This window comes from Puccinia triticina, chromosome 9A (genome assembly GCF_026914185.1).
Source record: "Puccinia triticina chromosome 9A, complete sequence".
Classification (NCBI taxonomy): Eukaryota; Fungi; Basidiomycota; class Pucciniomycetes; order Pucciniales; family Pucciniaceae; genus Puccinia; species Puccinia triticina.
The window spans coordinates 3,767,552-3,791,885 of NC_070566.1; the positions used below are offsets into that span (position 1 = coordinate 3,767,552).

Sequence of the window (24,334 nt, forward strand, 5' to 3'; positions counted from 1 at the left end):
GTGAGCCTGAGTGTCTATAGTGACAGCAGGACACAAGAGATGGGGGGGCAATAGTTGGATTTCTTGGGATAAAGACAATACAACTATAAGAGAAAGAGAGAAAGAGAGAAAGAGAAAACAGAGCAAGATCAAGATGAAGAGAAGTACTAGGTTATTCTAGTGGGAATGCACGTCCACTGGCAATGCTACTCTTCAGAAGAGTGCTGCTAATCTGTGCTAAGAAGTGCTACAGCTTCCTCTCAGGAGGGTATCTGGATTAGATAAGTTGAATCCAGCCACAATTTTTTAGCTTCCTTCTGGATAGTCAAGGTTCTTGAAGGGAAACCTAAGGGACAGCCCTTTAACCTAGATTTGAGGCAAAGGCCAGTAGAATTGGAGAGACAGCCCTGTGATCAAGATGGAGGCAAAGGCCAGTAGATTTGGAGGGACAGCCCTGTGATCAAGAAGAAGGTAGAACCAGCAGAAAGAGAAGATCAAGCAAGACACAGAGTTGTACCTCTGAGATAAACAAGGTTCAGTGAAAGAGGTTACTTACTGTCAATATCCTAGGCGCCTGTGACGGTAGGTATACTGGGAGTATAGTAATCTCTTTGGTGGTGATCCTGGGGTTATCTGGGGGGTGGTTCTGGTGTGCTGAAGTCTGTGGATCCGCCTCAGGCAAGGGGGATCCTGACTGCGAAAATTTTCACAGTTTGCTTATGTAATTCACATATGTACATGTGGTTTGGCGCGCCTGGTAGCGCTGACACGTCACAACTGCGCATGGGCGCCACAACTCAATAACTCAGGGAAGGAGTATAGTTACAAAGAGTTGGTAAGTTGTAACTAGGGTTAAAATTACGTGAGGAAACAGAATATGAAGTCAAAACAAGGTTATCTCTTAAGATGAAAAGGATATAAATTAATTTATATGTAACAAAGGTAGAACAGGCAGCTTTTAGGTCAGCTGTGATGACTCTAAGGCTGACATTCCCTACCACCAAAAGGGTTGGATTTCTGTAAGAAATTAAACCACAGGTTTAGACCTCTTCTCACTTCTGAATTTCCTGAGAAGGATAGCAGAGTCTGGAATGTCTTTCTCAAGGAGCCATTCATCATGATCAGCACTCATAACTTTGTATCTAGCTAAGTACATCATAACATCTCTGTTCTCCACTCTCAATCTCTTGTCTCTGAGAATCTTTTGTATGACTTTGCTCTGAGGGGTTTTATCCATGGGGGGAATGACAACTTTGACTTTCTGTTTCAAGGGGAACTTATCTGGATTGGGGTCTTTGTATGGTTTCACCAAGCTGACAGGAAATGTGGGATGTTTCCTGCTGAACTCTTCAGTCAGAATCACTTCTACAGCATTCTTCCCATGTAAAGCTTTCACAAGGAATGGTCCAGTGAAGGAGTCTCTCATCTTCTTAGGGCCAGACAGGTTGTTGAAGTTTGCTGTGGATATTAGGACTTTATCACCAACTTTAAAAGATGGTTCTTTGTGACTCTTGTCCCATCTCTCTTTGTTATAAGATGTAGCTTCTGTTATGCATTGCTCAGCATGTTTTCTGGCTTTCTCAAAGATTTTTCCATAGGCAAGAGCAGTAGGATGAATGTCTACAGAGTCTTGCTTCAAGAAATTTCTGGGAAGGTTTGGGATCCAGCCTTTTTCCAGGATGGCAGGAGGTTTTCCAGTGGTTGAATGTATGCTGGTGCAATAAGCTAGCTCAAGGATTGGTAGAAGTGAAACCCAGTCATGAGTGTAACCATCATTGTCTTTGAATTCTAGACCATATGCACAAAACCTCCTGATCATATCTTCAAGTGTTTGAATGATCCTTTCAGCTAATCCATCAGTCTGAGGGTGGTAAGCAGTGGAGAAGGAGATTTTTGTTCCTAGCATACTGTTTAAACCAGTCCAGAATTCAGATGTGAACTTGGGATCTCTATCAGAGATGATGATTCTGGGGATGCCAGTTCTGGGCATTACTCTGTTCCAAAACAGTATGGCAGTGTCCATGGCAGAGTCATCCTTGAAGCAAGGTACAAATATTGGGGTCTTGGAGTATCTGTCCACTATTACTAGACAAGCATTGAAACTAGCAGCTCCTCCAGGGGACAAGGAAGTTACCCAATCCATGTTAATAACATCCCATGGCTTTGAGGGTTCTTCAATTTTAATGAGCAGTCCAAATCTCTTGCCTGTAGCTTTATTTGCTTTCTGGCATCTATCACAGGAAGAGCAGTATTCACCAGTGTCTTGTCTCCAGTCAGCCCACCAAGCAGTATCAGCTACTTTCTCTAAAGTCCTATCTTCAGAAAGATGACCAGAATAGACACTGTCATGGCATTCATGCAAGATAGTTTTGATACTTTCTTTGTCAGCTAGGACTAGGACAGAGTTGTGTTTCTCTCTGAAGTAGATGAGGCCATCAAATATAGAGAATCTTCCTTCATCATATAGCTTTCTCCAAGGATCTTGTAAAGAATTTTTCAGCTGGGCATCTTTAGCATCTTTCAAAAAAAGTTCAGACAATATGGTAGTGTTCTTGTCTTGCTTGTAGCCTTCTCTCAATGAGTCAAAGAACTTATTCTTGAAAGTAGAGACATGTATACCCATGATGGGGAATCTGTCATCATCTTTGTCTTCTGGGTCATAAGCAGGGTTACTAGGATCATTTGGCAAAGCCCATCTGCTCGGTCCATCAGCATTCTTGTGAATATTCCCATCTCTGTGGATTATGGTCATATTGCCTCTGTATTCCTGAATAGCAATCTGCCACCTGAGCATATGTCTGTTGGGAGTCTTCATGTTCAGCAGTGATCTCAAAGCTGTGCAATCTGTTACAACATGAAAGACACTGCCACGTAAGTAGTAATGGAGTTTTTCCAGGGCCCAAACCAGACATAATCATTCAAGTTGACTAGCACCATATCTTGTTTCACTGTCCTTCAGTTGTCTGGATATGAAAACAATGGGTCCTTCTTTTCTTACTCCATCAATGACTTGGATTTGATGTAAAGCAGCACCTAAACCAGTCATACTAGCATCTACATATAGTGTGAAAGGATGGGCCCAGTCAGGAAACATTAACGATGGAGCTGTGGTCAGTTTCTCTTTTAACAAGTTGTAGGCTACTATTCTATGATGAGTCATCTCATATATGACATCAATCCTTGTCAGTTCAGTTAGAGGTTTTGCTATCTCTGCAAACTTCTCAATGTGTTGTCTGTAGTAACCAGCAAAACCAAGAAATGATTGCATTTCTTTCCTACTACTAGGCACAGGCTTTTGGAGGACAGCAGCTACTTTATTCTGATCTATCCCTATGGTAATGCCAGAGACAAGATGGCCCAGAGCTTTGATCTGATCAAATCCAAAGTTACACTTCTTCAAGGGGATTTTCATGTTCATGTTAATGACAACTTTCAGGATCCTGTCTGTCCTATTGAGGTGTTCCTCCCAAGTGTTGGACATAATGATGACTAGGGTTTAAGGGCGGCTACGCCGCCCTGTGACAGATCTTATAATTTTGATAGCACTAATACAAAAAGGGTATGTAAACACAGATAAGAAAGTTGTGAGCCCTTCTACAATAAATTTAAAAACCCACTCCACAATGAGACAAATGCTTAGTAATTAATCACAACAAATCTAAACCAACACATATCAGTCAACCGCATTGAAATCAAGTCAATAGACAACCCAATTTGGAAAACCACCAAATTTTCTGGACATGTCGCCCTCAACAAAGCTACATATATTTGACCATGTGCAAAACTTGAGTCTTAAATACAACTACTACATTATTCAAAGATTGACCTTGGCTCTCATTAATGGTCATCAAGAAACATACTACAACGGGGAATTGATTCTTATAGGATGAAATCTTTGCCTGGGCTTTGCCTTTTTCAAATTGTACTGAAGAGTGATCTCTGTCAATGTGACTTCTTTCCCTTTATGAGAGCCTGTCAGGATCCTTGCACCCATCATCGACTTTGTCAAGTGGGTCACCATCATCCAAGCCCCATTGCACAAGCCTTGGGTAATGTTCAAGTTCTGCAATAACGTCACTGGCATGCCAACTGCCAAAGATAACTTATGCTTGGGAAAGCCAGGGAAATTGAGTTTATTTAAACTTTCCTCTGGCAGAGAGTCCAAAGCTTCATTGTCCGGCCTATTGACCAACTTTGAAGTAAACACTTCAACATTCATCCTTTCAAGTACCACACAGGTGAGAGCCCAAGAATCAACATTAAGTTCAGAATGCACCACAAGCTTAGATATTCTATGTGATGATCCTGTGATTTCCAACATTCTAATTTTATGTTTCCGCATAAATAATTGACCAACCCTGGATAATGTCCTCTGGAGAAACTGAGAGGTTAGAGCATCTCCAAAGGTCCGGGGGTGGATTGGCTTGCCTTTAGCAGCCTGCAAGCGGATGTCCCAAACTTTCACTCATGTGCCACAGCAGTCCGTATTACGGATTGTTGATTTGGGCGGGGGTGGATCCCACGCTTCCAGTACAGGCCCAAGCTACCAAGGGCAACTTTTCTTGACAGCTGATCATTTTGGCAGCTCTCTCAGCAGCTCCGCTGGAGGCCAAAAACAACCTCTGGCCCGCCAAAGTTGGACTCAGGCCGCGCCACAGCGGCTCCGTTGGAGATGCTCTTAACATTGATTGTTCCAAGTTGTACCTTTTTGTTTGAAGTGGTTTGCATTTTTACTTCTCCAAGATTGAGAAGTTCCTGACCAAATCGGGCAGTAGCACCACCAGTATCCTTGCTTTTCCTGAATCTCATATTGAGAGTTAAAGTGTGCTTCTTAATTGCTTTCCATAAGTAGGGAAGGGATGTGGTGTAGCTTGGATAGCAGGATAGAAGCACTGACTGTTGAAAAAGCCAGCAGGTGGAAATGAATGAAGATGTTTGTGTTGCAGGAAAGGTGGTAGTAAAGCATTGGGTGTTGGACATTTTGTAGCAACCTAATCTTCCATAGTATAGGTCTAAGTTCCACAAAATCATCAAGATTGGTCCACAATTTTGGGTTATTTTGTTCATGCCATGCTTTTTTAGTCCCAGTGTCATTCTTTCCACTCAACCACCTGTTGACTGAGATCCATTTTCAGTCTTCTTGTCAGTCCTGTACCAAAAACCTTACTTTTTACTCATTTAATTCCCTGTTGATTCTCACAGGTTTTGTTTTTTTCTAATTGTAGCACCCTGCCTTTTCTATCTTGTGCTTTTAGATCCACTGTTTCAGATGCTCAACATGTAACAATCCCAATCTTTATTTTTCCCCTTCTTTACTTGAAAACCCTGATAAAATTTGTAACTAAATAAACTGTCAAATTAATCTACCCTCACTCTGGTATCAAAATCATGGTTGTAATTTGTGCTGTGACACACTGAATACGCAGCTGAGGAGGACTTCCCGGCGCCAAAAAGTCTAGATTTAGTGGGAGGTGCTAAGCTCTGTTTGCTAGTGAAAACTTGATCCCAATCACCTTTCCCCAGCCATTTATAAGTATAGCCTTTCCCTCCAGATCAAGTGTTATAGCCAACGGGAAGTCCATCACTACCTGAATCTCAGGATTCCCTCTTTGCAGCCAACATACAAACACGTCTGATGGATTGACTGTTTGAGAACTTGTTTGTTTTCTCAACATAAGAGCACGTTCATATTGAAGCCATATTATTTGCTTCAAGTTTGGTAGGTTTTTTTCATTGATTTCATGAGGAGAGGGGATTGTGTAACAGGGTTTTTTATGAGAGGGTATTGAGCAAAAGAGGGGTTTGACGGAGCCGGACAAAACACCGGCCTAGATTGAAGCGCCAACAGCCACTGCCTCATCGGGGTTCACACCTTTGCTTGGATCTCGGCTGAATAGTGATTTGACGGTTTCAATAACTCGGGGCATTTGGGTCATACCTCCAACCAGTAGAACGTTGTTGATCTCGTCTTTCTTGACACCAGCGTCAGTGATGGCCTCCTTGCAAGGTTCTACAGTCCAAGTGACCAGCTTGGAAACCAGGGATTCAAACTTGGCCCGACCAAGTTTGGTATTAATGTGCTTGGGACCTGTGGTATCGGCGGTGATGAAGGGGAGGTTGATGTCCGTTTGCGAGGTGGATGATAATTCAATTTTGCCTTTTTTGGTAGCTTCTTGGATTTGTTGGATGGCCATTCGGTCTTTGCTAAGATCAACACCGGTGTCAATAATGTAGTGACAAGATCAGATTTTGGTTCTGTCATGCGGAAAGGGACATTGAGTGGAGAAGAGAGGGAGAGCAGAGCTGACTTGACCAGGGCTTGTCGCTTGGCAGAAATTCCGACGAATTTTTCACCGTCTTTGGTGAAGGGTACGACTGACGGGGTAGTTCGGCCCCTCGGTGTTTTCGATGACCCAAGGGCTCGGCAGCTTGATTATCACGGGAAGTTGAGCCTCTTTCTTTCCAGTCAAGGACACTATCACGGACTATCCCCTTGGCTTCGAACTGTCACTTCTAGCAGCGATGGTCATCTAACGTCAAAGTCTCCAGGCCGGTCATTGGTATCGATCTGGGAACGACCAACTTGTGTGTCTCCATCATGGAAGGCAAAAGCCCTTTTTCCCGGGGAGAGGGTTGTCATGAACCACTACATTGCTTGACAGTCCTCGAAAGGACAAAGTTGATATGGGGCACTGGTAATGAGAGGGGAAAAGGAAAAATGCACCTGTGATGAGTGAGGCAAGATTTCTCACAAGGGCTCGGAGGAAGATCCAATACCGGAAACACCCTCAATTTACGAGTTTCCAGAGGCAAACTCAGTTTCCCATTTTTGGTGGGAGGGGATTGATTTTTGCGAGGAAATTAAGGTAGTGAGATGCGGTTATCACCCGGCTGAGGACATTTTCTGAGGAATTGTTGGCAAGATGGATGTAGGCCAGGCAATGTGCTTGGCAGTCTTTGACAGCTTCCGCAGCACAAAAGTGGAAGACAACGGGGACATAACATGACTTTTGCAGAAATGCAAAAGGAAATGATGAAAATTGTCAGCTGTTTCAGCCGCTTTGTGTTGCATGAATTTAATGTGGAACGCAGACAATGGGGGGAAAAGGAGAAAGCAGCTGATGGAAAAGGAAAAAAAAGTATGTCTTTGTCGTTGTGATGAATTGAGGTTTGGGGCCACAGTATAAAAGCACATGGCCTGTAGATGATTTCAGGTCATCGCTTGGCTCTTGCTCGGCGCCAATTGCTTAAAGAGCCAAGCAATCCAGGACAGTCTGTACCTGCAGTTTGTTGGAATGAAGAAGAGGGAGGAATGCTGCCAAAATTTTTTTGGCGGGTGCCTGTCGGTCCCGTTAATGTTAAACCGCTAATATCATCAATATAGATAATGACCCATTTCTCATCAATTTCTTTTCTGAACTCAATGTCCATCATTCTCTGGAAATGAGAGGGGGCATTCTTGATCCCAAACGGCATTCTCAGGTATTCATAGATTCCTTTGTGCATAATAATCCTGAGTAGATGTCTAGAATCTTCTGCAATGACATTCTGGTGAAAACCTTTGAGTACATCCATACTAGTCAGATACTTAGCTTTGGCCAGGTTGTTCAGAGTCTCACTGATCTTAGGAATGGGATACCTGTCTGAAGCAGTGTAGGAATTCAAAGCTCTGAAGTCTCCTACCATTCTGGACTTTCCATTGTGCCAGGCAATGATTACAGGAGTAGTGATTTCAACTACTTCATTATGACCAACTTTCCTTAGAACATTCAGGTTTACTAGCTCTTCAATGTGTTGTTCAAGAGCTTCTCTGCTTTTGGGGCTGGCAGGATAAGGAGGTCTTCTGAAGAGAGGAGGATAGGGTCTTTCAGTTGTCAACTTGATATGAACTTCATGACCCTTAATGGCACCAAGGGGCTGGTTGGTGTTGGAGAAGGCAAGGTTGTTATTGTAGAGGACTTCAAACAACTTCTCTTTTTGCTCAATAGTTAACTTATCACTGAACTTGGCTTCACATAGTTCTTCTATAATAAATTTCTGCAGTTGAGGATGGGACTTCTTTACAGCAGAAATTTCATTAGAAGGACTCATTTTCTCCAGATGATGAGACTTCAAGCTAAATTTCTTCCTCTTGTTCTCATTTCCAATGGTAAAGAATCTCTCTTTGCTGTTTGTGATGTCAAAGCCATAAAGAGACATGTAATCATTTCCAAGGATAAGGTAGTTTATTCTTGCATTTTTCATAACTACAAATTCTGCTAGAATTCTAATGGAACCTTTAGTGTGAGGAAAAATCAAAGCCATTTCTATTATGCCCATTGGCTGTAATTGATCACTACAGCTGTGAAACTTAGCATGGTTGATTGGCATGAGCTTGTTTTCCCATTCTGGTATTATAGAATCCAGTAATTTGTTGCTGATGATTGAACAAGAAGCTCCACTATCAAGAAGACATGAGTGTTCTCTGGATTCAATTAGGACAGTAGTGAGGTTTGCTTTTCCAGTAAGATGAGCTTTTCCTTTATCAGGTTTACATTTCATCAGTCTAGCATCCTCTATGTGGGAAGACTGGCAGGATTTGTCCCAGGTCTGCGGTTGATGGTAGCTTACAGGAGCGTAGCGGATGTGGGCCGGTCCATGGAGTGGCGACCAGTGAGCCCCATCGCGCGCGCGTGCAGGCGACGCAGCGCAACCAGGGAGGTGTTGCGGCTGCGGGCGAAGAACCACGGCGTGGCTATCAGCGCCAAGGTCCCGGCAGCTGAACCGAGAAGATCAAGGACCCAGCGCCGAGGACTCATTGCCGGATCAGCATCCTTTCGCCGTCGCCAAACCGCAAAGAGGAGAAATTTGCCCAATGGCTAATCGATTTTCCAACCTCGCAAGCCTCGCCAGATTGTCAATGACAGGAGCTCGCCAACAGCCAGAACCAGAAGGAGAGCCGACCCAAACACAGCAAGATCCGCTCATCCAGCAACACGGCGAAGAGGCCCAACAACCAGTTCACCAACAAGACAGCGAGGAGACGAGGCAGGCCGAGAAAGGGAGGAACAAACCCCCCAAGAAGACCGTCCCCCCGACAGACCGCGCAACGAGGTTGACCTCCAAGGCGCCAACCGGATCGAACACGCCCCGGGACGACCACACCATTCCTGAGGAAGGTCCGTTGACCAACGGTGTGAGCCTGTGTCTCTTATGTGACAGCAGGACACAAGAAAAATGGGTGGGCACTGCTTGGATTTCTTGGGATAAAGAAATAACAAACAGTAAGAGAAAAAGAGAGAGAGAGAAATAGATGATCTGAGAGATGATATTCAAGGTTCTGTTGACCTGTAGGTGGGAACTAACATCCACTAGCAATGCTACTCCTTAAGGGAGTGCTGCCAAGCTGTGCCAGAGATTGCAACAGCCTCTTCTCACAATGGAAACATGGAAGGTATCTGAATTAGACAAGTCTAATCAGCCACAATTTTTTAGACTTCTCTGTGGATAGTCAAGGTTCTTTAAAGGGAAATCTATGTGGTTTGTTACTGACAAAAACCACAGAAAAAGAAGGATATGAAGTGATTTGATCCTTGAGAGTAGATGTCTAGAGGTATATGTACCTGTGATCAAAGAGGAGAGAAACAAACAAGAGAGGAGAGAAAGCAGTCAAAGAGACAGAGAGGAACTCCTCTGAGATAATCAAGGTTCAATGAAAAGGGTACTAACTGTCAATATTCCTGTTGGTGATACTGGGAGTGTAGTGGCCTTGTTCTGGTGATCCTGGGTTGTCTGGAGGTGTGGTTCTGGTCTGCTGAAGTCTGTAGATCCTCCTCAGGCAAGGGGGATCCTGACTTCGAAAATTTTCACAGTTTGCTTATGTAATTACATATGTACATGTGGTTTGGCGCGCCTGGTAGCGCTGACACGTCACAACTGCGCATGCGCGCCACAACTCAAGAGCTCAGGGAAGGAGTAGAGTTACAGAGAATTGGTAAGTTGTAAATAGGGTTAAAATTGCATGAGGAAACAGAATATGAAGTCAAAACAAGGATATCTCTTAAGATGAAAAAGATATGAAGTAATTCATATGTAAAAAGTAGAAAAAGGCAGACTTTAGGTCAGCTGTGTTGACTCTAAGGCTGACAAACGGCGCCCCCCCAGTAGCACAGCTCTACCAAGACCTACTGGGGGATAAGTCGCAGAGGCCCAAGACGAAAGGAGCGGAAGCCGGTAAGTTGTTGATAGGTTAAGACCAAACCAGAGGAATAACTGAGCGCATGTTGCTACCACAACTTAGCTGCCCTTCTTGTCGACCACGACGAGATTGAGTTGTTGAACCCACGACGAACCCAAAGCCCAGAGGCCGGAGCGCAAACAAAGGTGTCCTTGATGGTTGATTGGGCACTAGCAGCAGAGGCCAAAGGGAATGCCGAACTGGCGTTGATGTTCTTTAAGATCAGCAAGAATCTAGGAAGGACCGTACCAGCAACGGATCACCAACAAGCCCCCCTGACCAACCCAGTCATGCGCTTGTCAGAGAGAACCAAGGCGCTATCCAACAACAATAGGACAGTCACCGTGAACCCCGCATTGAATCCCACGGACGCCCTGACCGAGGAAACAATCCCTCCTATCGGCCCGGTGGACACCATGCCTTCCGGTGTGGTTTTCGACGACGCAGCACGACCGACAAGCGGTGACGTCGGCTTCACACCGTTTTTCGAACGCAATCTACGGGAGCTGAGGAGCCCGCTGCCCTTGACGATCTTTAATGAAGTGTGGCAAGATAAAGCTATCATCCATTACGCGGAGAAGCGCTCCAAAGCAGACGAAAACAACACCAATAAATACCGGTACACGGGGTACCCATACCCATGCGAGTATACTCAGACGTACGCCAAATGGTCCATCAACCATCAAGGTTTCCAGGCAGCCTTGATCAAGGTCTGCAACTACGTCAAATTCGCTGGGTGGGTTCAAGCCCACAAGAGGATTTGCAATCAACTCGTCACCCAGCACGGGTTCATGACGGGGCTCCGGTACAACATTAACGTTTGGATGAACGCATTCACACACCGGGTCGTGATGCCCGACGGGCGGATCTCCATCAGCAACATCTCAGTCAGGAATAAAGAGATAGCCCAGAAAATCATCGCTCGAACTCGGAAATTCGACGAAATCGACTTCACCAAAAACCCTTACGCAAAGGGGGGCGAGAGGAAGACATGGGATCCAGTCATGGCCCAGGACCCTGCCAAAACCGCCAACCATCAGAACCCCAACCCGAATCCGAAGAACGGCAACAACAGCCAACCACGGCAGCAAGCATCCTCGAGCAGGGCACATTCACCCAGGGATCAAGGGCCGAGCGGAGGCAGGCAAAGCCGGACCCAGGGCTATAAAGGCAACCGCTGGGACGGCGGCTACAACGACAGGGGTCGCGACCGCAGTAAGGACCGCAAAGACAGAGGAAACAATCAAGGGGACACACGAGGAGAATGACGCGGTGGCGGGAAAGGCAGAAGCCAACAAAACCAGTAAGACCCCGTTAGTTGATACCATCATCGTCTGGTGGGCTGGTTCGCGTGAGCAGGAATAGGGCGTTGCAGGGATTGATATCGAGTCTCCCGCCCCCATACCCTTGCTAATTTTTGGTGGTTCACCCCTCATCCATGGCGTAGCTACCCACGCCCCCCCCCCCTTTTTTTGTTGCCCACCAACCACTCGTGCACTTTGTACCTCCCAGTCACCAGCCCCCCCTTGCCCAAACCAAGAGTATGTACGGAGGCCTGATAATTCGAATCAAATTCCTTTTCCCTTGTTTTTCCTACGCAATCCAAGCATGATAGGTCTTGAAGCCATGAAACCAAACCCATGTGAGAATTTGAGAGCCCAAAGAGGTAGGGGAACGATCATGGGCAGCAGGTGCAAAGTAAGGAGAGGCGGGGACGGTGCAACATGGCCGACCTCAGTGTCATGCGAGATGAACGTCGCAGAGTGGACAAAGGCGCTAAAAAAGTGGGACCTACTACCCGAGTACGAGGACGTACTAACAGGCTTTGCTAGAGGTTTTACCCAAGGAAACCCTCCACACTTCATAGAGTCGGCGGGGAACTTCTACTCGCCACCAAACCACGACTCGGCATGGCAGGCAAAGGCTAAGATTGAGGAGTCCTTCCAGAAGGAATTAGCGGCAGGGAGGATGTTTGGGCCTTTGGAAAAAGAAGAAGTATCACAACATTTCAAGTTCTTCCAAACAAGTCCGCTTGGCGCCGTGATAAACGGCGACGGATCACTGCGCCCCATAAACAACTTATCCTTTCCCCACGGACGGCAGGGCATACCTTCAGTTAACTCCTTCGTGGACTCAAAAAACTTCCCAACCACCTGGGACGACTTCAATACCGTGGCCAAGTTCATCCGTGAACTGGAAGAACCAGTCCTTCTCGCCATCTTTGATTGGGAAAAGGCATACCGCCAAATTCCAAAAGCACCGGACCAATGGCCGTACCTAATGGTAAGGACCTTTGACGACAAATTCTTGCTAGATACAAGGATAACCTTCGGTGGAGTTGCTGGATGCGGGTCCTTTGGCCGACCAGCAGACGCATGGAAGTCGTTAATGCTGAAGGAATTTGAGGTCCTTGCCATCTTTCGGTGGGTGGACGACAACTTGTTTGTCAAAAGCGCAAATTCCAACCTGGAGATGATTGATGTCGTGAAACGCTTGGACCAACTGGGCGTGAAGACAAACAAAGAAAAATTCTCTCCATTCTTGGAGGAGCAGAAATACCACGGGTTCATATGGAACGGCCGGCACAAGACAGTCCGACTACTGGCAGATAAGCTCAGCAAGAGGATCAACCAGATTCAAGCCTTCCTCAAACGAGAGGCAAAGTTTTTCTACGGGGAAGTCGAGATATTAGCAGGTCGGTTGAATCACGTGGCGTACGCGCTACCGCAACTACGCTGTTACATCCGTAGTCTGTACAAATGGATGATTGAGTGGCAGGACAGACGGTCGCGCCGACCAGTACCCGGAGATGTAAAACCCCCGCGCCGCGGGCGCCGTGGATTTCACAAACCATTCACAAGGAACCAAGCCAACCACATATAGTCTCAAGATCCCCGCTCCCCCTCCTAGCTCAGTAGAGACCCCGACCCTTCTGACTTTCTCCCCTGAGCTAGGTGAGCCTTCTTCCCTTTTCTGTTTCCCGCTTTTCCTTGATAATCATGTGTAGTACAAGAGAGACCCCGACCCTTCTGACTGTCTCCCCTGAGCTAGTCCCCTTTGCAATCAAGCCGACGTTGGTATCAGAACTCCAGGAGACCGGTGTCTCCCCTGTGCCAACGCCTTAGCTCAGTGAAGAGCTTTGGCTCTTACACTTTTTTTTTCTGATCCCGACTGAATGATTTTTTTTTTGGACTCCCTACGGACTTCTACGGACTTGATCGCTTCGGACCAGCTCGACTATAGCTGGATCAGACTACTCCGTTGCGTGGACTTCTCAAACTGCCCCCCCCACTCCCACCGAACTCAACTGGACTCGATCGCATTGGACCAGCTTGACTAAAGCTGGATCGGACTACTCCTTTGCGCAGACTTCTCGAACTACCCCCCCCTCACTTCTACCGAACTCAACAAACCACCCCACCAACCAATCCCCTATTCTTTCTCCTCTTGGTTGCCACGACCCGGTTCATGTCCACACGACGGACCATATTGTCCGACCAGCTCATCCCAATTACGGATCCGGAAGAGATTCTGCGCCGGGCAAGGGCAGAACAACTTCAAGCGCAACAACTCGCGGCGGCGTCCCAACAAACCCTCTCCACAAACGATCCCCCACCCGCAAACTCAACCAGCAGTGCTACTGAGTTTGACCCCCCCGGACACCAAGCAACCGACGGCATCTTTGTAGGCTCGGCACCAGCGGCTCTCCCGTCAGGTCTTCATTCGTCCCACGCGCCATAGCCCTCTACTCCAGCTGCCCCAGAACTCCCCGACGACCATCCATCTGCCCCAGGACTTCCCGAAGACCAGAAAGTACCGGGCGGCACTGTGGACGAGATGGACCCGCCACTGAACCCCCATATTATCAACCCTGCGACGGACGCGAAGCCCCCAGAGACAGACAACCACACAAGGCCCGGTCCGTTCCCCACGCCAAACGACCCGCCCCCACCGCCGGCAGCGAGCAACAGCCTGTCGACAAGAGACTACATGAAAATGCTTATGTCCTCACAACAGGCCAGCGTCTCGCAAGCCCACGCTGATTGGATGGAGTATGCGGCCCGGTTGACTTGGGCCGAAGAATCCAACGCGGGTTGAGTAGCTCGTCTGGAGGATGCGCTTGCAACATTACTCAAGAATCGAGCCCACTCTAGCCAACCCACCGCCCATCCAAGCGATCAAGTAGATCACCGCAAGCTGAACACGTCGGACGCCCCGAAATACACAGGGCCATACATGGAAATTGAGCCGTTCTTGCTGTGGATCAACGGAGTAGAGATCTTCTTCACGGCAAAGGAGATCACGAACGATAAGGATAAAATCCTTATTGTTGGCCGGTTGATCTCAGAGACCAACCTACTTTCATTCTACCAGTCACAAGCGTCATCGTTATTGGGGAGATCCTGGACAGTGGCCAAAGAAGAGCTGTTTGATGTCGCCCTCCCTTCGCAATGGCTCACCTCCCTGGAGAGGCAGATCAGATACTTCAAAATGGGAGAGTCCGAAACGTTGTGGTGGCCAAAATGGTAGTCGGCTTCAGTTTCAATCTTCAAGATCAGCCCTCAAGAAAACCACCCTCAAGATCAAGATTCAAGCCTCAAGATCCTCAAGGCTCAAGATTCAAATCTCAATATCACCTTCCCAATTCCTCTCAGCTTCCTTTTTTTTCCCCTCTTCCTATTTCTCACTTTCCTCTCTGTCTCCTCTTCTCTTTTTCTTGGTCCTAACACAGAACTACCTGTGGATTTATTCCTAGTTGTTTGTCTTTTCTGGTTTTGTTTCTTCCTTGTCTTCCTCAGCCATGTCCATTTCCATTCTTCCTGGTTCCTTTCTCATCTTCTTAATTTGTGGTCCTCATTGGTTTCATGTTTTCAGCTCTTGGTTTTATTTCTCTTCCTTTTTCTTCTTTGTGTTGTCTTTGTTCTTTTCTATCTCTCTGTTGTCTGTGGTGTGTGCGCGCGCATGGCGCGCAAGGAGATGATGACATGTCTGTGACAGGCCTCCAGGAATCCAAGTTCCTGGCGAACTTGGAGGATGGGAGGCCATAGCATTCTGTTCTGATCCAAGGCGGAGGCTATCAGCAATTAATTCTTTTCGATCCGATACTTCCCGATTCTGCGCACGAGCGCCCAATCCCTTTTCCCAAGACATTCCAACAAAACTGCCGGCGAAGATCAACTCTCCGCCGTACCTCAAAAACCACTTCCCAGCTATCACTTTGATTCTTTTGACTCTCTTTTCCGGACCACTCGAGAGGGCAGCCTCTTAGGCATCTTTTCCCCTCCCAGCGCTGCCGCCGGCCTAGCACCGGACGGAGCTCCATATTTGGTCCCCCGAGCCGGGATCGAACCAGCGACCTCAAGATTTACAGTCTCGCACTGTGGTTTTGAGGCGTTTGGCGGTTATAAATTTCCTTTTTTTTTCCTTCTCCTTTTTGATTCCCATCCGTTCGAATCACAGAATCTTAGCTGAACCAGCTTGGATTCTTTTCCAAATCACTTCTCGAGGATTCGCGACACGAGGCACGGATTCCTTTGAGGCGCTGACAGTGCCTCAGAGCCATCCCATCAATCCTCAGCGAACGATCTCGACCAATCGGCCTCCCCCCTTTTTTGAGTGGATTCCTTTGAGGCGCCAACAGTGCCTCAGAGCCATCTCTCATTCCTCGCCGCCCCACTTCGTCGCAGGAGCCGCTGTAGTCCTCGTTTTAAAGGATCAAGACGTTTCAGGCTCCCATTTCTTTATTTCTTTCTTTTTTTTTCTTTAGGTGTTCAGTCGCGGGGCACAGGAGTAGCAGAAGTAAGTCCCCTCTAATTAGTAGCACCTCCGAAGCACTACTTTTTTTGTCAAAGCATTATTGCCACCGCTGTGAGCCGCCCCTCGATTTCTGCTTGTTTCTCTCATCAGATTCACTCTCAAGATGGACGGCGTCACTGGGAATCCTCCTCGCGTGAGGATGGTCAAAATCAAACCTCAAAACAAGGCATTGAAGTTTTCGTGTTCGGAAGTCGAGCTGTTTCTTGATGACTACGAGCTAGCTGCAGAATTGGACGGCGCGTCTGATTTCGACAAGGCTCGTCAGATCGGCTCGTTTGTTGAGGATGGGGAAACTCGGACTATCCTGGCGACGCTCGATGGCTATAAGCCGCCCGATTGGTCGAAGCTCAAAGCCGCTATGCTGAGCTACTGGGTTGACGTCGACAAGGCTCTGTTCACCGAGAGAGACATCACCAGCCTGGTCGATACGTGGGCGAAGAAAGGAGGTGTTTCGTCGGTATCGGACTATCACTCGTTCCGCAAGGCTTGGGACCCAATTCAAGCCTACCTGGTCTCGAAGAGTCATGTCGAATCGGCCGAAGAGCTTAAGAAGCCTTTTTATCAGGCGTTTTCGGAGGGTTTCCAGGGCCGTATTCGGGATCAGCTCATAAAAGAAAATACTCTGATTGTGACACCCGATAATGGGGCTCGGTTGCCTTCTTTTAAGATTTTGCAAAGCGCTGTCGACACTGTCATGAAAGGACAGATATCTCTCACTTTCGAGGACACAAGAACGTCAGCCCCGGTGGCTTCTCCTTTCCAAGCCGCGAACGATGTGATGAAGATGGGCGAGGATCAGCGCCCGAAGACAACTGATTCCGCGCCTAAACCCGAGCCGTCTATGGAGGAACTCGCCAAGCTTTTCAAAGCCTTCGAGCAGTACATGAAAGGAGAAGGCGGCAAGGTCTCGACGTCGACGGAGCACCCACCGCTAGTGTGTTATTATTGCCATCGGGAGCGCCACGGAACGGCTCGATGCCCGGAGCTCCAAAAGGACAAGGAGGCGGGTCTCGTCGAGCAACGAGGTACAAATTTCTTCCTTCCAAATGGGGCCCTGATTCCCTTCGACCGCAGTCGCCCGATTCGGCATGTAGTCGCTTCTTATCAGCCCTCCTCCTCTTCTGGGCCACCCAGGCCATCGACACCTACTCGCCAATCATCTGCTGCCGCTACGACCGAGTACAAGGCAAGCTGTGGGTCGTTGCAGCCGTGGTACCCCCCAGCGGTATTGTCCCAGTCATTCGCAGGGGTTTATGAGTCCGATCCGGCCGGAAGGAAGCGCCACGAGGACGCTCGACCATACAAGGCTCCTTTGGTACCAGCTAGTCAGTCGAAGCGCCCCCTTCGGAAGGTTCCGAGCGGAGTTGCCGATCCGCCGAGGGTCAAAGTAGAGGACGAACCTGAGCTGTTTGATTGCATCATGAACGATTCTAATCCCGAACCCCCTCTCCCCAAGGAGGGGCCTGCAAGACCGGTCACTCCTCCTAAGAACGCTGGCTCACAGCCTAAGGTCAGGTTTGAGCGCGACGTTAGCCGAGATCACCCAGACGCAGTGGATGGATTCATCAAGAAGATATTCGACCTGCCGGTTTCAACAAGAGTGGCCGAGATTTGTTCTATTTCGCCGGCGGTCTCTGATGGAGTCAAGAAATGGGTTTCCCGGCGTCGCGTGGAGGTTGGCTCTGAAGATTTGAAGGTTAACTCCGGAACGCTGGCGGAAGGGATTGACCCTGAGGGCGCTTTCGATCCCAATCTCTACTCGTGTCCTCTTGGATATCTAAGCTGTAGCGTGGGCGATGGCGAAGCAATATCATCGCCCCTAGTGGACTCGGGGTCTCAACTCAATTTGATCTCCGACGCCTTAGCGGTTAAGTTGAATCTTACACCTCGGGTTAATTTCAGTTCGGCGGTCTACGGAATCAATAACCAGGCATGCGAATTGATTGGGATAGCGGAAGACGTTCCCATCCGAGTGGGACGCTCCATAGTGGGTTCCTGCCATTTTTGGATTACTCGGGCAAATGGGCCTTTCATCTTGGGCCGGCCCTTCCTGATGGATTTCAAAGCCACGCTGATGTTCTCCCCGACCGCTGGGGAGCGGATCATCCTCCCGGATTCTAGTGGACGAAACATCGAGGTAACACTCTGTCCGGTTGATAAAGGAAGGTGGGAGCGCGAGTTTCCCTCCCACGGTCGCAAAGGAGTGCTGGTCCATTGTGGCCGCCTCTGCGAGGACTCCGAGGAGGCCCCGCATTTTTTATGAGGGGCGTCGATCCACTCGCCGGCGGTCTTAATGTGGGGCCTCGACGTCCGACCGGCGGATCGACTCCTGCCCAAGAGGCCCATTCTCCTTTCTTCTATTCTGTTCCCTCTATATCTGTTTCACCTCAAGATTCAATAACGAAACACCAAATCCAAAAACATCAAGAAACTCCAGAAAACGCCAAAAATATCTTTTCAACTCGCTTCAATTCGCCATCTCCACTTCTTTTCAAACCATTTTCTCCCGATCCCTCAAAAATGACCCGGCGGCTTCGCAAGGAGGCCAGCGCGGCGGAAGGTGTACAACATGGGTGTACCGCGGGGGCACAAAGTGTGAAAGTAAGTCCCCTCCAAGTATGCACCTCCTGGGTAGATGCTACCACGATTTCAAAGACAACACCTTGGGCCACACTCGTGAGCGATTCATCAGTTTTGTGTTCTTTTTCTTTTCCAGGTGGACCTTCATCCCACCCAATACCCCTCGCCACCGAGGAATTTCCTCCTTCTCCAACTTCGCATCAAGTTCACGCGTCTAGGGAGCAAGACGTTTCATCTCAAGATACTGGTTTCACGCTCTGCAACGAGGATAAACTAGTTTTGTCCTTCGTGACCCTCCGCGATGAGGTTAAACTAGGCCTGTCTGCAAGGACCCTCCACAATGAGGCTAAACTTCCGAGCCTCCGCGACAAGGATAAACTAAAGACCCTCCGCAATGAGGTGAAACTATTTTCTTCAAATATGGATGTTTGGGTGGATGAGGTGGAAGAACCTGAGTTGCGGAGGGATCGGAGACTAAAAGTAAGTTCTCTCCAATTATGCACCTCCGGGCGTGATGCTCCAAACGTTGTCGAAGCTCTACCTCGCGCCACTGTCGTGAGCCGCTCCCCGCCTTCCGGATTTTCTTACGCAGATAAGGCCCCTTTCGAGGGTTTCTCGGAACTTCGGACGTGGGCGTTGCTCCAGTATGGTCTCGGCAGTCAGTCTCAAAAGGTGCTGTTGGATGCCTGGAAAGCGGGCGAGCATGTGGTCTTTGCCGCCAAGTACAAGCCAGTCTCGAGGAAGATCAAACCCGTCAATCAGCCGATGCCACAGGGTCTAAATCCCCCCCTCCGTCGACCCCCTCTTTCCCGCGATCCTTATCGGCCCTTGCCCCGCTCTTTGGCGGGCCCATTTTGCCCCAAAGGCCTCGTCACTGAGGAACAGCTTCAGGTGGTAAATTTTGGTCCGAACGGCTGGCTTTGGCCGGACGAATTGAATCTCATCAAGAATGTGCTAGCCAAGCGTAACCAGGCCATTGCCTTTGACGAGTCTGAGCGCGGACTGCTGAAGGATTTGCATGGCCTCCCTTACATTATCCCGGTCATCGAACACGAACCCTGGCAGAAGAAGCGTATTCCTATACCTGCCGCTAAGCTAGACAAATACACCAGGATCCTTAGAGAGCGAGTCCGCAACGGCTTGTACGAGCAATCCACCTCGTTGTATTCAAGCCCCGTGTTCTGCGTCCTTAAGTCAAACGGGAAGCTCAGGATTGTCCACAATCTTCAACCTCTGAACAAAGTCACCGTGAAGGACGCCGGAGTTCCTCCGGCTACCGAAGATTTTGTCAAGTCATTCTTGGGTCGCGTTTGCTATGGACTCGGAGATATCTTGGGCGGTTACGATGAACGCGCCCTTGACCCAATTTCGCGCCCCTTGACGACATTCGATACCCCTCTTGGCAGATTTCAGCTGACGCGCCTCCCGCAGGGTGCCACCAACTCTGTTGCTGTTTACCAAGCGCAGATGATGTGGGTCCTGCAGGAAGAGATCCCAGATCACGCTGGTGTTTTCATCAATGATGGGGGCATCAAGGGCCCGGCTTCTGATTACAATAACGAGGCGCTGTCATGGCATCCAGGAGTACGGCGTTTCGTGTGGGAATATGCGATCACGCTGGAGCGCGTTCTCTTCCGGATTGAGGAGGCCGGGCTGACGGTGTCCGCCACAAAACTGGCAGCCTGCGCTCCCGCCCTGGAAATTGTGGGTCACGTTGTGTGCAAGGAGGGCCGGCGGATGGCTAAGAATAAGATCAACAAAATCTTAAGTTGGCCAACACCCTCGGACGCGACTGAAGTTTGCGGATTCCTTGGGGTGGTGGTGTACGTGCGGATTTTCATTCCATCTCTTTCTCAAATTTGTGTGCCTCTGCGTCGACTGACTCGCAAGGATGCGCAATTCGTCTGGACCGAGGATTGCGAGGTCGCGTTCCAGCAACTCAAAACACTCGTGGGAAGGGACATTGTGTTGAAGAAGGTGGCGTACGGACCCGACGCAGGAAAGCTCAAACTCGCTGTTGATTCCTGCTACCATGCTGCAGGGGCCGTTCTTACTCAACAAGATGACAGCGGTGTCGACCGACCGGCCCTCTACAAATCTCTGCTTTTCTCTGACGTGGAATCGCGCTATTCCCAGCCTAAACTGGAGCTTTGCGGCGTCGCTTGGATTCTCAAGAAGCTGCAGATTGTTTTGTGGGGTCAGCACTTCGAGCTTCTCGTCGACGCGCAGTCCCTCGTGCAGATGATCAACACACCTAGTCTACCCAACGCCCCGATGACGCGCTGGGTGTCCTTTATTCATCTTTTCTCCTTTGACATTTCACACCGCCCGGGCAAATCTTTTACCATGCCAGACGGACTGTCTCAAAGACCTCAAGGCGACGGTGATTCCGACCCACCTTTGTCAGAGTTCGACGAGGAGGAACCTGCCATCCGGCCTATGTCGACTTTCTCGGTTGCTGCGTTGCCGCCTTATAACAGTTTTCAAGAAGGCTTCTGGCGGCAGTTGGAAGACTATCTGAAGACGTTGGCGCGCCCCGTTGGGATGGATGCGGCGGCGTTTCAGGCGTTGAGGAGGAAAGCTTCCGATTTCTTTGTTCAGGCGGGTCGACTCATGAAGAGAGGCAGCCCGCTACCTAGGATCGTGATCACCATCCCGAGCATGCAGGATGATGTTCTTCAGCGTCTGCACAAAGACCTTGGCCATCGAGGTACGACTGAGACTTATCGCCGGGTCGCCAACCGCTTTTGGTGGCCGGCTTTGAAAAAGTCCGTTCATCTGTGGTGCCGCAGTTGCGAGGCCTGCCAGAAGAGAGGATTGCGGCGGCCGGTGGAAATGCGCTACCCAACTGGTGAAGACACTATATTCGGACGAGTCTCAATGGACGTCGTACACATCAAGGCGAGCGGGGCGAAATATCTCATTGTCGCGCGTGATGATTTCTCGGGCTGGGTAGAGGCCAAATTTCTCAACAACATCACTTTGGAGGCTGTCGCCGCCTTTCTGCAGGAGCACTGGACCATGCGGTATGGACTGGCGCGTGCTTACTCGACTGACGGCGGTTCGGAATTCGGCGGCGCCCTGGCAGAGATGCTGAGGTCTTTGCCGGGGCAACATTGGGTTTCAACTCCTTATTATCCGGAGGCTCAGGGAATGGTGGAGCGCGGGCATGCTCCTCTTAAGGCAGCTCTCGTTAAATTGGCGGGCGAGTCAGGGAAAAATTGTTGGAAATTTCTCCCGCTCGTGTTGTTTGCTGACCGCATCTCAACCAAGCGTTCAACGGGCTATTCTCCTTATGAGTTGGTCTTCGGTCAGCGGGCAGCTCTTCCAATTGATCTGGATATCAATTCGTTCCTTGGGGTTGATTGGGAGGAGGTCCGTAGTACCTCCGACCTACTAGCGGCCCGTTCTCAACAACTGGAGCGCAGTGAGGACTCTCGGCAGCTTGCTCATCAACGGATGATGAAATCTCGGGCGGATGCCATTTGCTACTGGCAAGAGAAGAATCCCGAACGGTTGCGCGATCCCCTCTCGCCGGGCACTTTGGTTCTGGCCTACAATCGGTTGCTCAAGGTTCAATGGGGGCAGCTATTTGCTCACAAGTGGAACGGGCCTTACCGGATTGTCACGCAAGTCCAGGGCGGCTCATATGTCTTGGCGGAGCTTGATGAGACTGAGCTTAAGCGGCGATTCGCTGCGGATCAAGTCAAGGAGTATTTTCCTCGTGGGGGCATTGGTAACTCAAAGTAAGTTCCCCCTCCTCAGTATGCACCTTGGGTACCTACTACCGCATTTGTTGTAAGCCCTACTTTAGCCACTGTCGTGAGCCATGCGTGGGACCCTTTTGCTTTTTTTTCTTTTAGTTGACGGCGAGGAACGGGGCAGTCTAGGGACAGACTGTAAATGGTGGGGTGATGTGGTGGCCAAAATGGTAGTCGGCTTCAGTTTCAATCTTCAAGATCAGCCCTCAAGAAAACCACCCTCAAGATCAAGATTCAAGCCTCAAGATTCAAATCTCAATATCACCTTCCCAAGTCCTCTCAGCTTCCTTTTTTTTCCCCTCTTCCTATTTCTCACTTTCCTCTCTGTCTCCTCTTCTCTTTTTCTTGGTCCTAACACAGAACTACCTGTGGATTTATTCCTAGTTGTCTGTCTTTTCTGGTTTTGTTTCTTCCTTGTCTTCCTCAGCCATGTCCATTTCCATTCTTCCTGGTTCCTTTCTCATCTTCTTAATTTGTGGTCCTCATTGGTTTCATGTTTTCAGCTCTTGGTTTTATTTCTCTTCCTTTTTCTTCTTTGTGTTGTCTTTGTTCTTTTCTATCTCTCTGTTGTCTGTGGTGTGTGCGCGCGCATGGCGCGCAAGGAGATGATGACATGTCTGTGACAGGCCTCCAGGAATCCAAGTTCCTGGCGAACTTGGAGGATGGGAGGCCATAGCATTCTGTTCTGATCCAAGGCGGAGGCTATCAGCAATTGATTCTTTTCGATCCGATACTTCCCGATTCTGCGCACGAGCGCCCGATCCCTTTTCCCAAGACATTCCAACAAAACCGCCGGCGAAGATCAACTCTCCGCCGTACCTCAAAAACCACTTCCCAGCTATCACTTCGATTCTTTTGACTCTCTTTTCCGGACCACTCGAGAGGGCAGCCTCTTAGGCATCTTTTCCCCTCCCAGCACTGCCGCCGGCCTAGCACCGGACGGAGCTCCATAACGTTCGCACAATACACGACTTGCGCCCGAACCCTGCAGAGGATGGTCAATTTCGACGGTGAATCGTTGACTGACTACAAACTTGCAGAGGGGATGACTTTTGGTCTTCCCCCAGAACTGGAGCACGAAGTCAATAAACTCGACCTTCTGAAGCGGTCAGAATTCCAGTTCAAGGAATTTGTCCGAAGGACCGGGAACTGCTACAACGCTCTGCCTAAGAAAACGACCCGACCTCGGGTAGGTGCACCTGCCGCAACACCCCAACACTCCTCGAACACCAACAACGTCCCGCGCAAGGAATACATCTGGCGTATCCACTCGTATCTGGACTCCATCGGCAAGTGTCACCACTGCAAGCAGTACTGTGGGTATGCCGCAGGTACGTGCCCAGGACCAGTCTACTGCGGCCCTGTGGAAATTCCCCCAAACTTCATCGTCCCCCCCAAGCCGGTGGACTACGTAGCACCCAGGGCTTGGACCAAAGCCCAAGCCGCCGGATCAAAACCTGGAGCACTGCAACCAGGCAGACCAACAGGCCGACCGGCTGGAGTGGCCGGCGTCGCCGAGGACGCGAACACCCCGGTCGAGACACCTGCCATACTTGACAAAGAGTTCGACTTTGACGAATATCATGCGGCAGCCGTCTCAACACTGACCGACATTGAAGCCTCCCTGGCCGATGAGACAGACGCCAGAGCTTCGACCGCGGCAGCGACAGCCCAGACCCCGGGATCGGTGGCCAAAGTCCTGGCAATGGAGCGCCTGATCTTCGAGAATGGGGAAGATCTAGTGGACTCTTTCCCAAACTTCAGGGCGACAATTCTTGATGGGGTGGAGGGCAAGTTCCCCTCGGACAATTCGGACACTGAGGGGTACGTGCTCCCTCACTCCCACTGCCAGAGGACCTTACATCAGTTCCATGCTGGTAGATGCTTACGGGGTCCGGTTTGCACAGCTCGGAGGATCAAGCTTAACACCACAAAAAGCTTTGCCCCCAGGATCCCGACTCCCCTGGTCAAGACGCCACAC

General features: G+C 49.2%; 3 protein-coding genes across 3 annotated transcripts; 2 read left to right on the forward strand and 1 right to left on the reverse strand.

Annotated features, from left to right (window-relative positions):
- Positions 1-5,807: 5,807 nt before the first annotated feature.
- Positions 5,808-6,173, reverse strand: PtA15_9A373 (uncharacterized protein; the record flags this gene model as incomplete). Its single annotated transcript, XM_053172574.1, has 1 exon — positions 5,808-6,173. The coding sequence occupies one exon, from the start codon at positions 6,171-6,173 to the stop codon at positions 5,808-5,810; it is 366 nt and encodes a 121-aa protein (XP_053023801.1).
- A 2,660-nt stretch (positions 6,174-8,833) lies between these two features.
- Positions 8,834-10,529, forward strand: PtA15_9A374 (uncharacterized protein; the record flags this gene model as incomplete). Its single annotated transcript, XM_053172575.1, has 4 exons — positions 8,834-9,137; positions 10,123-10,191; positions 10,259-10,353; positions 10,422-10,529. 4 exons carry the CDS (start codon positions 8,834-8,836, stop codon positions 10,527-10,529), a joined length of 576 nt encoding a protein of 191 aa, XP_053023802.1.
- Positions 10,530-11,199: 670 nt separating this feature from the next.
- On the forward strand, positions 11,200-11,463 carry PtA15_9A375 (uncharacterized protein; the record flags this gene model as incomplete). Its single annotated transcript, XM_053172576.1, has 1 exon — positions 11,200-11,463. The coding sequence occupies one exon, from the start codon at positions 11,200-11,202 to the stop codon at positions 11,461-11,463; it is 264 nt and encodes an 87-aa protein (XP_053023803.1).
- Between the last annotated feature and the right edge of the window lie 12,871 nt (positions 11,464-24,334).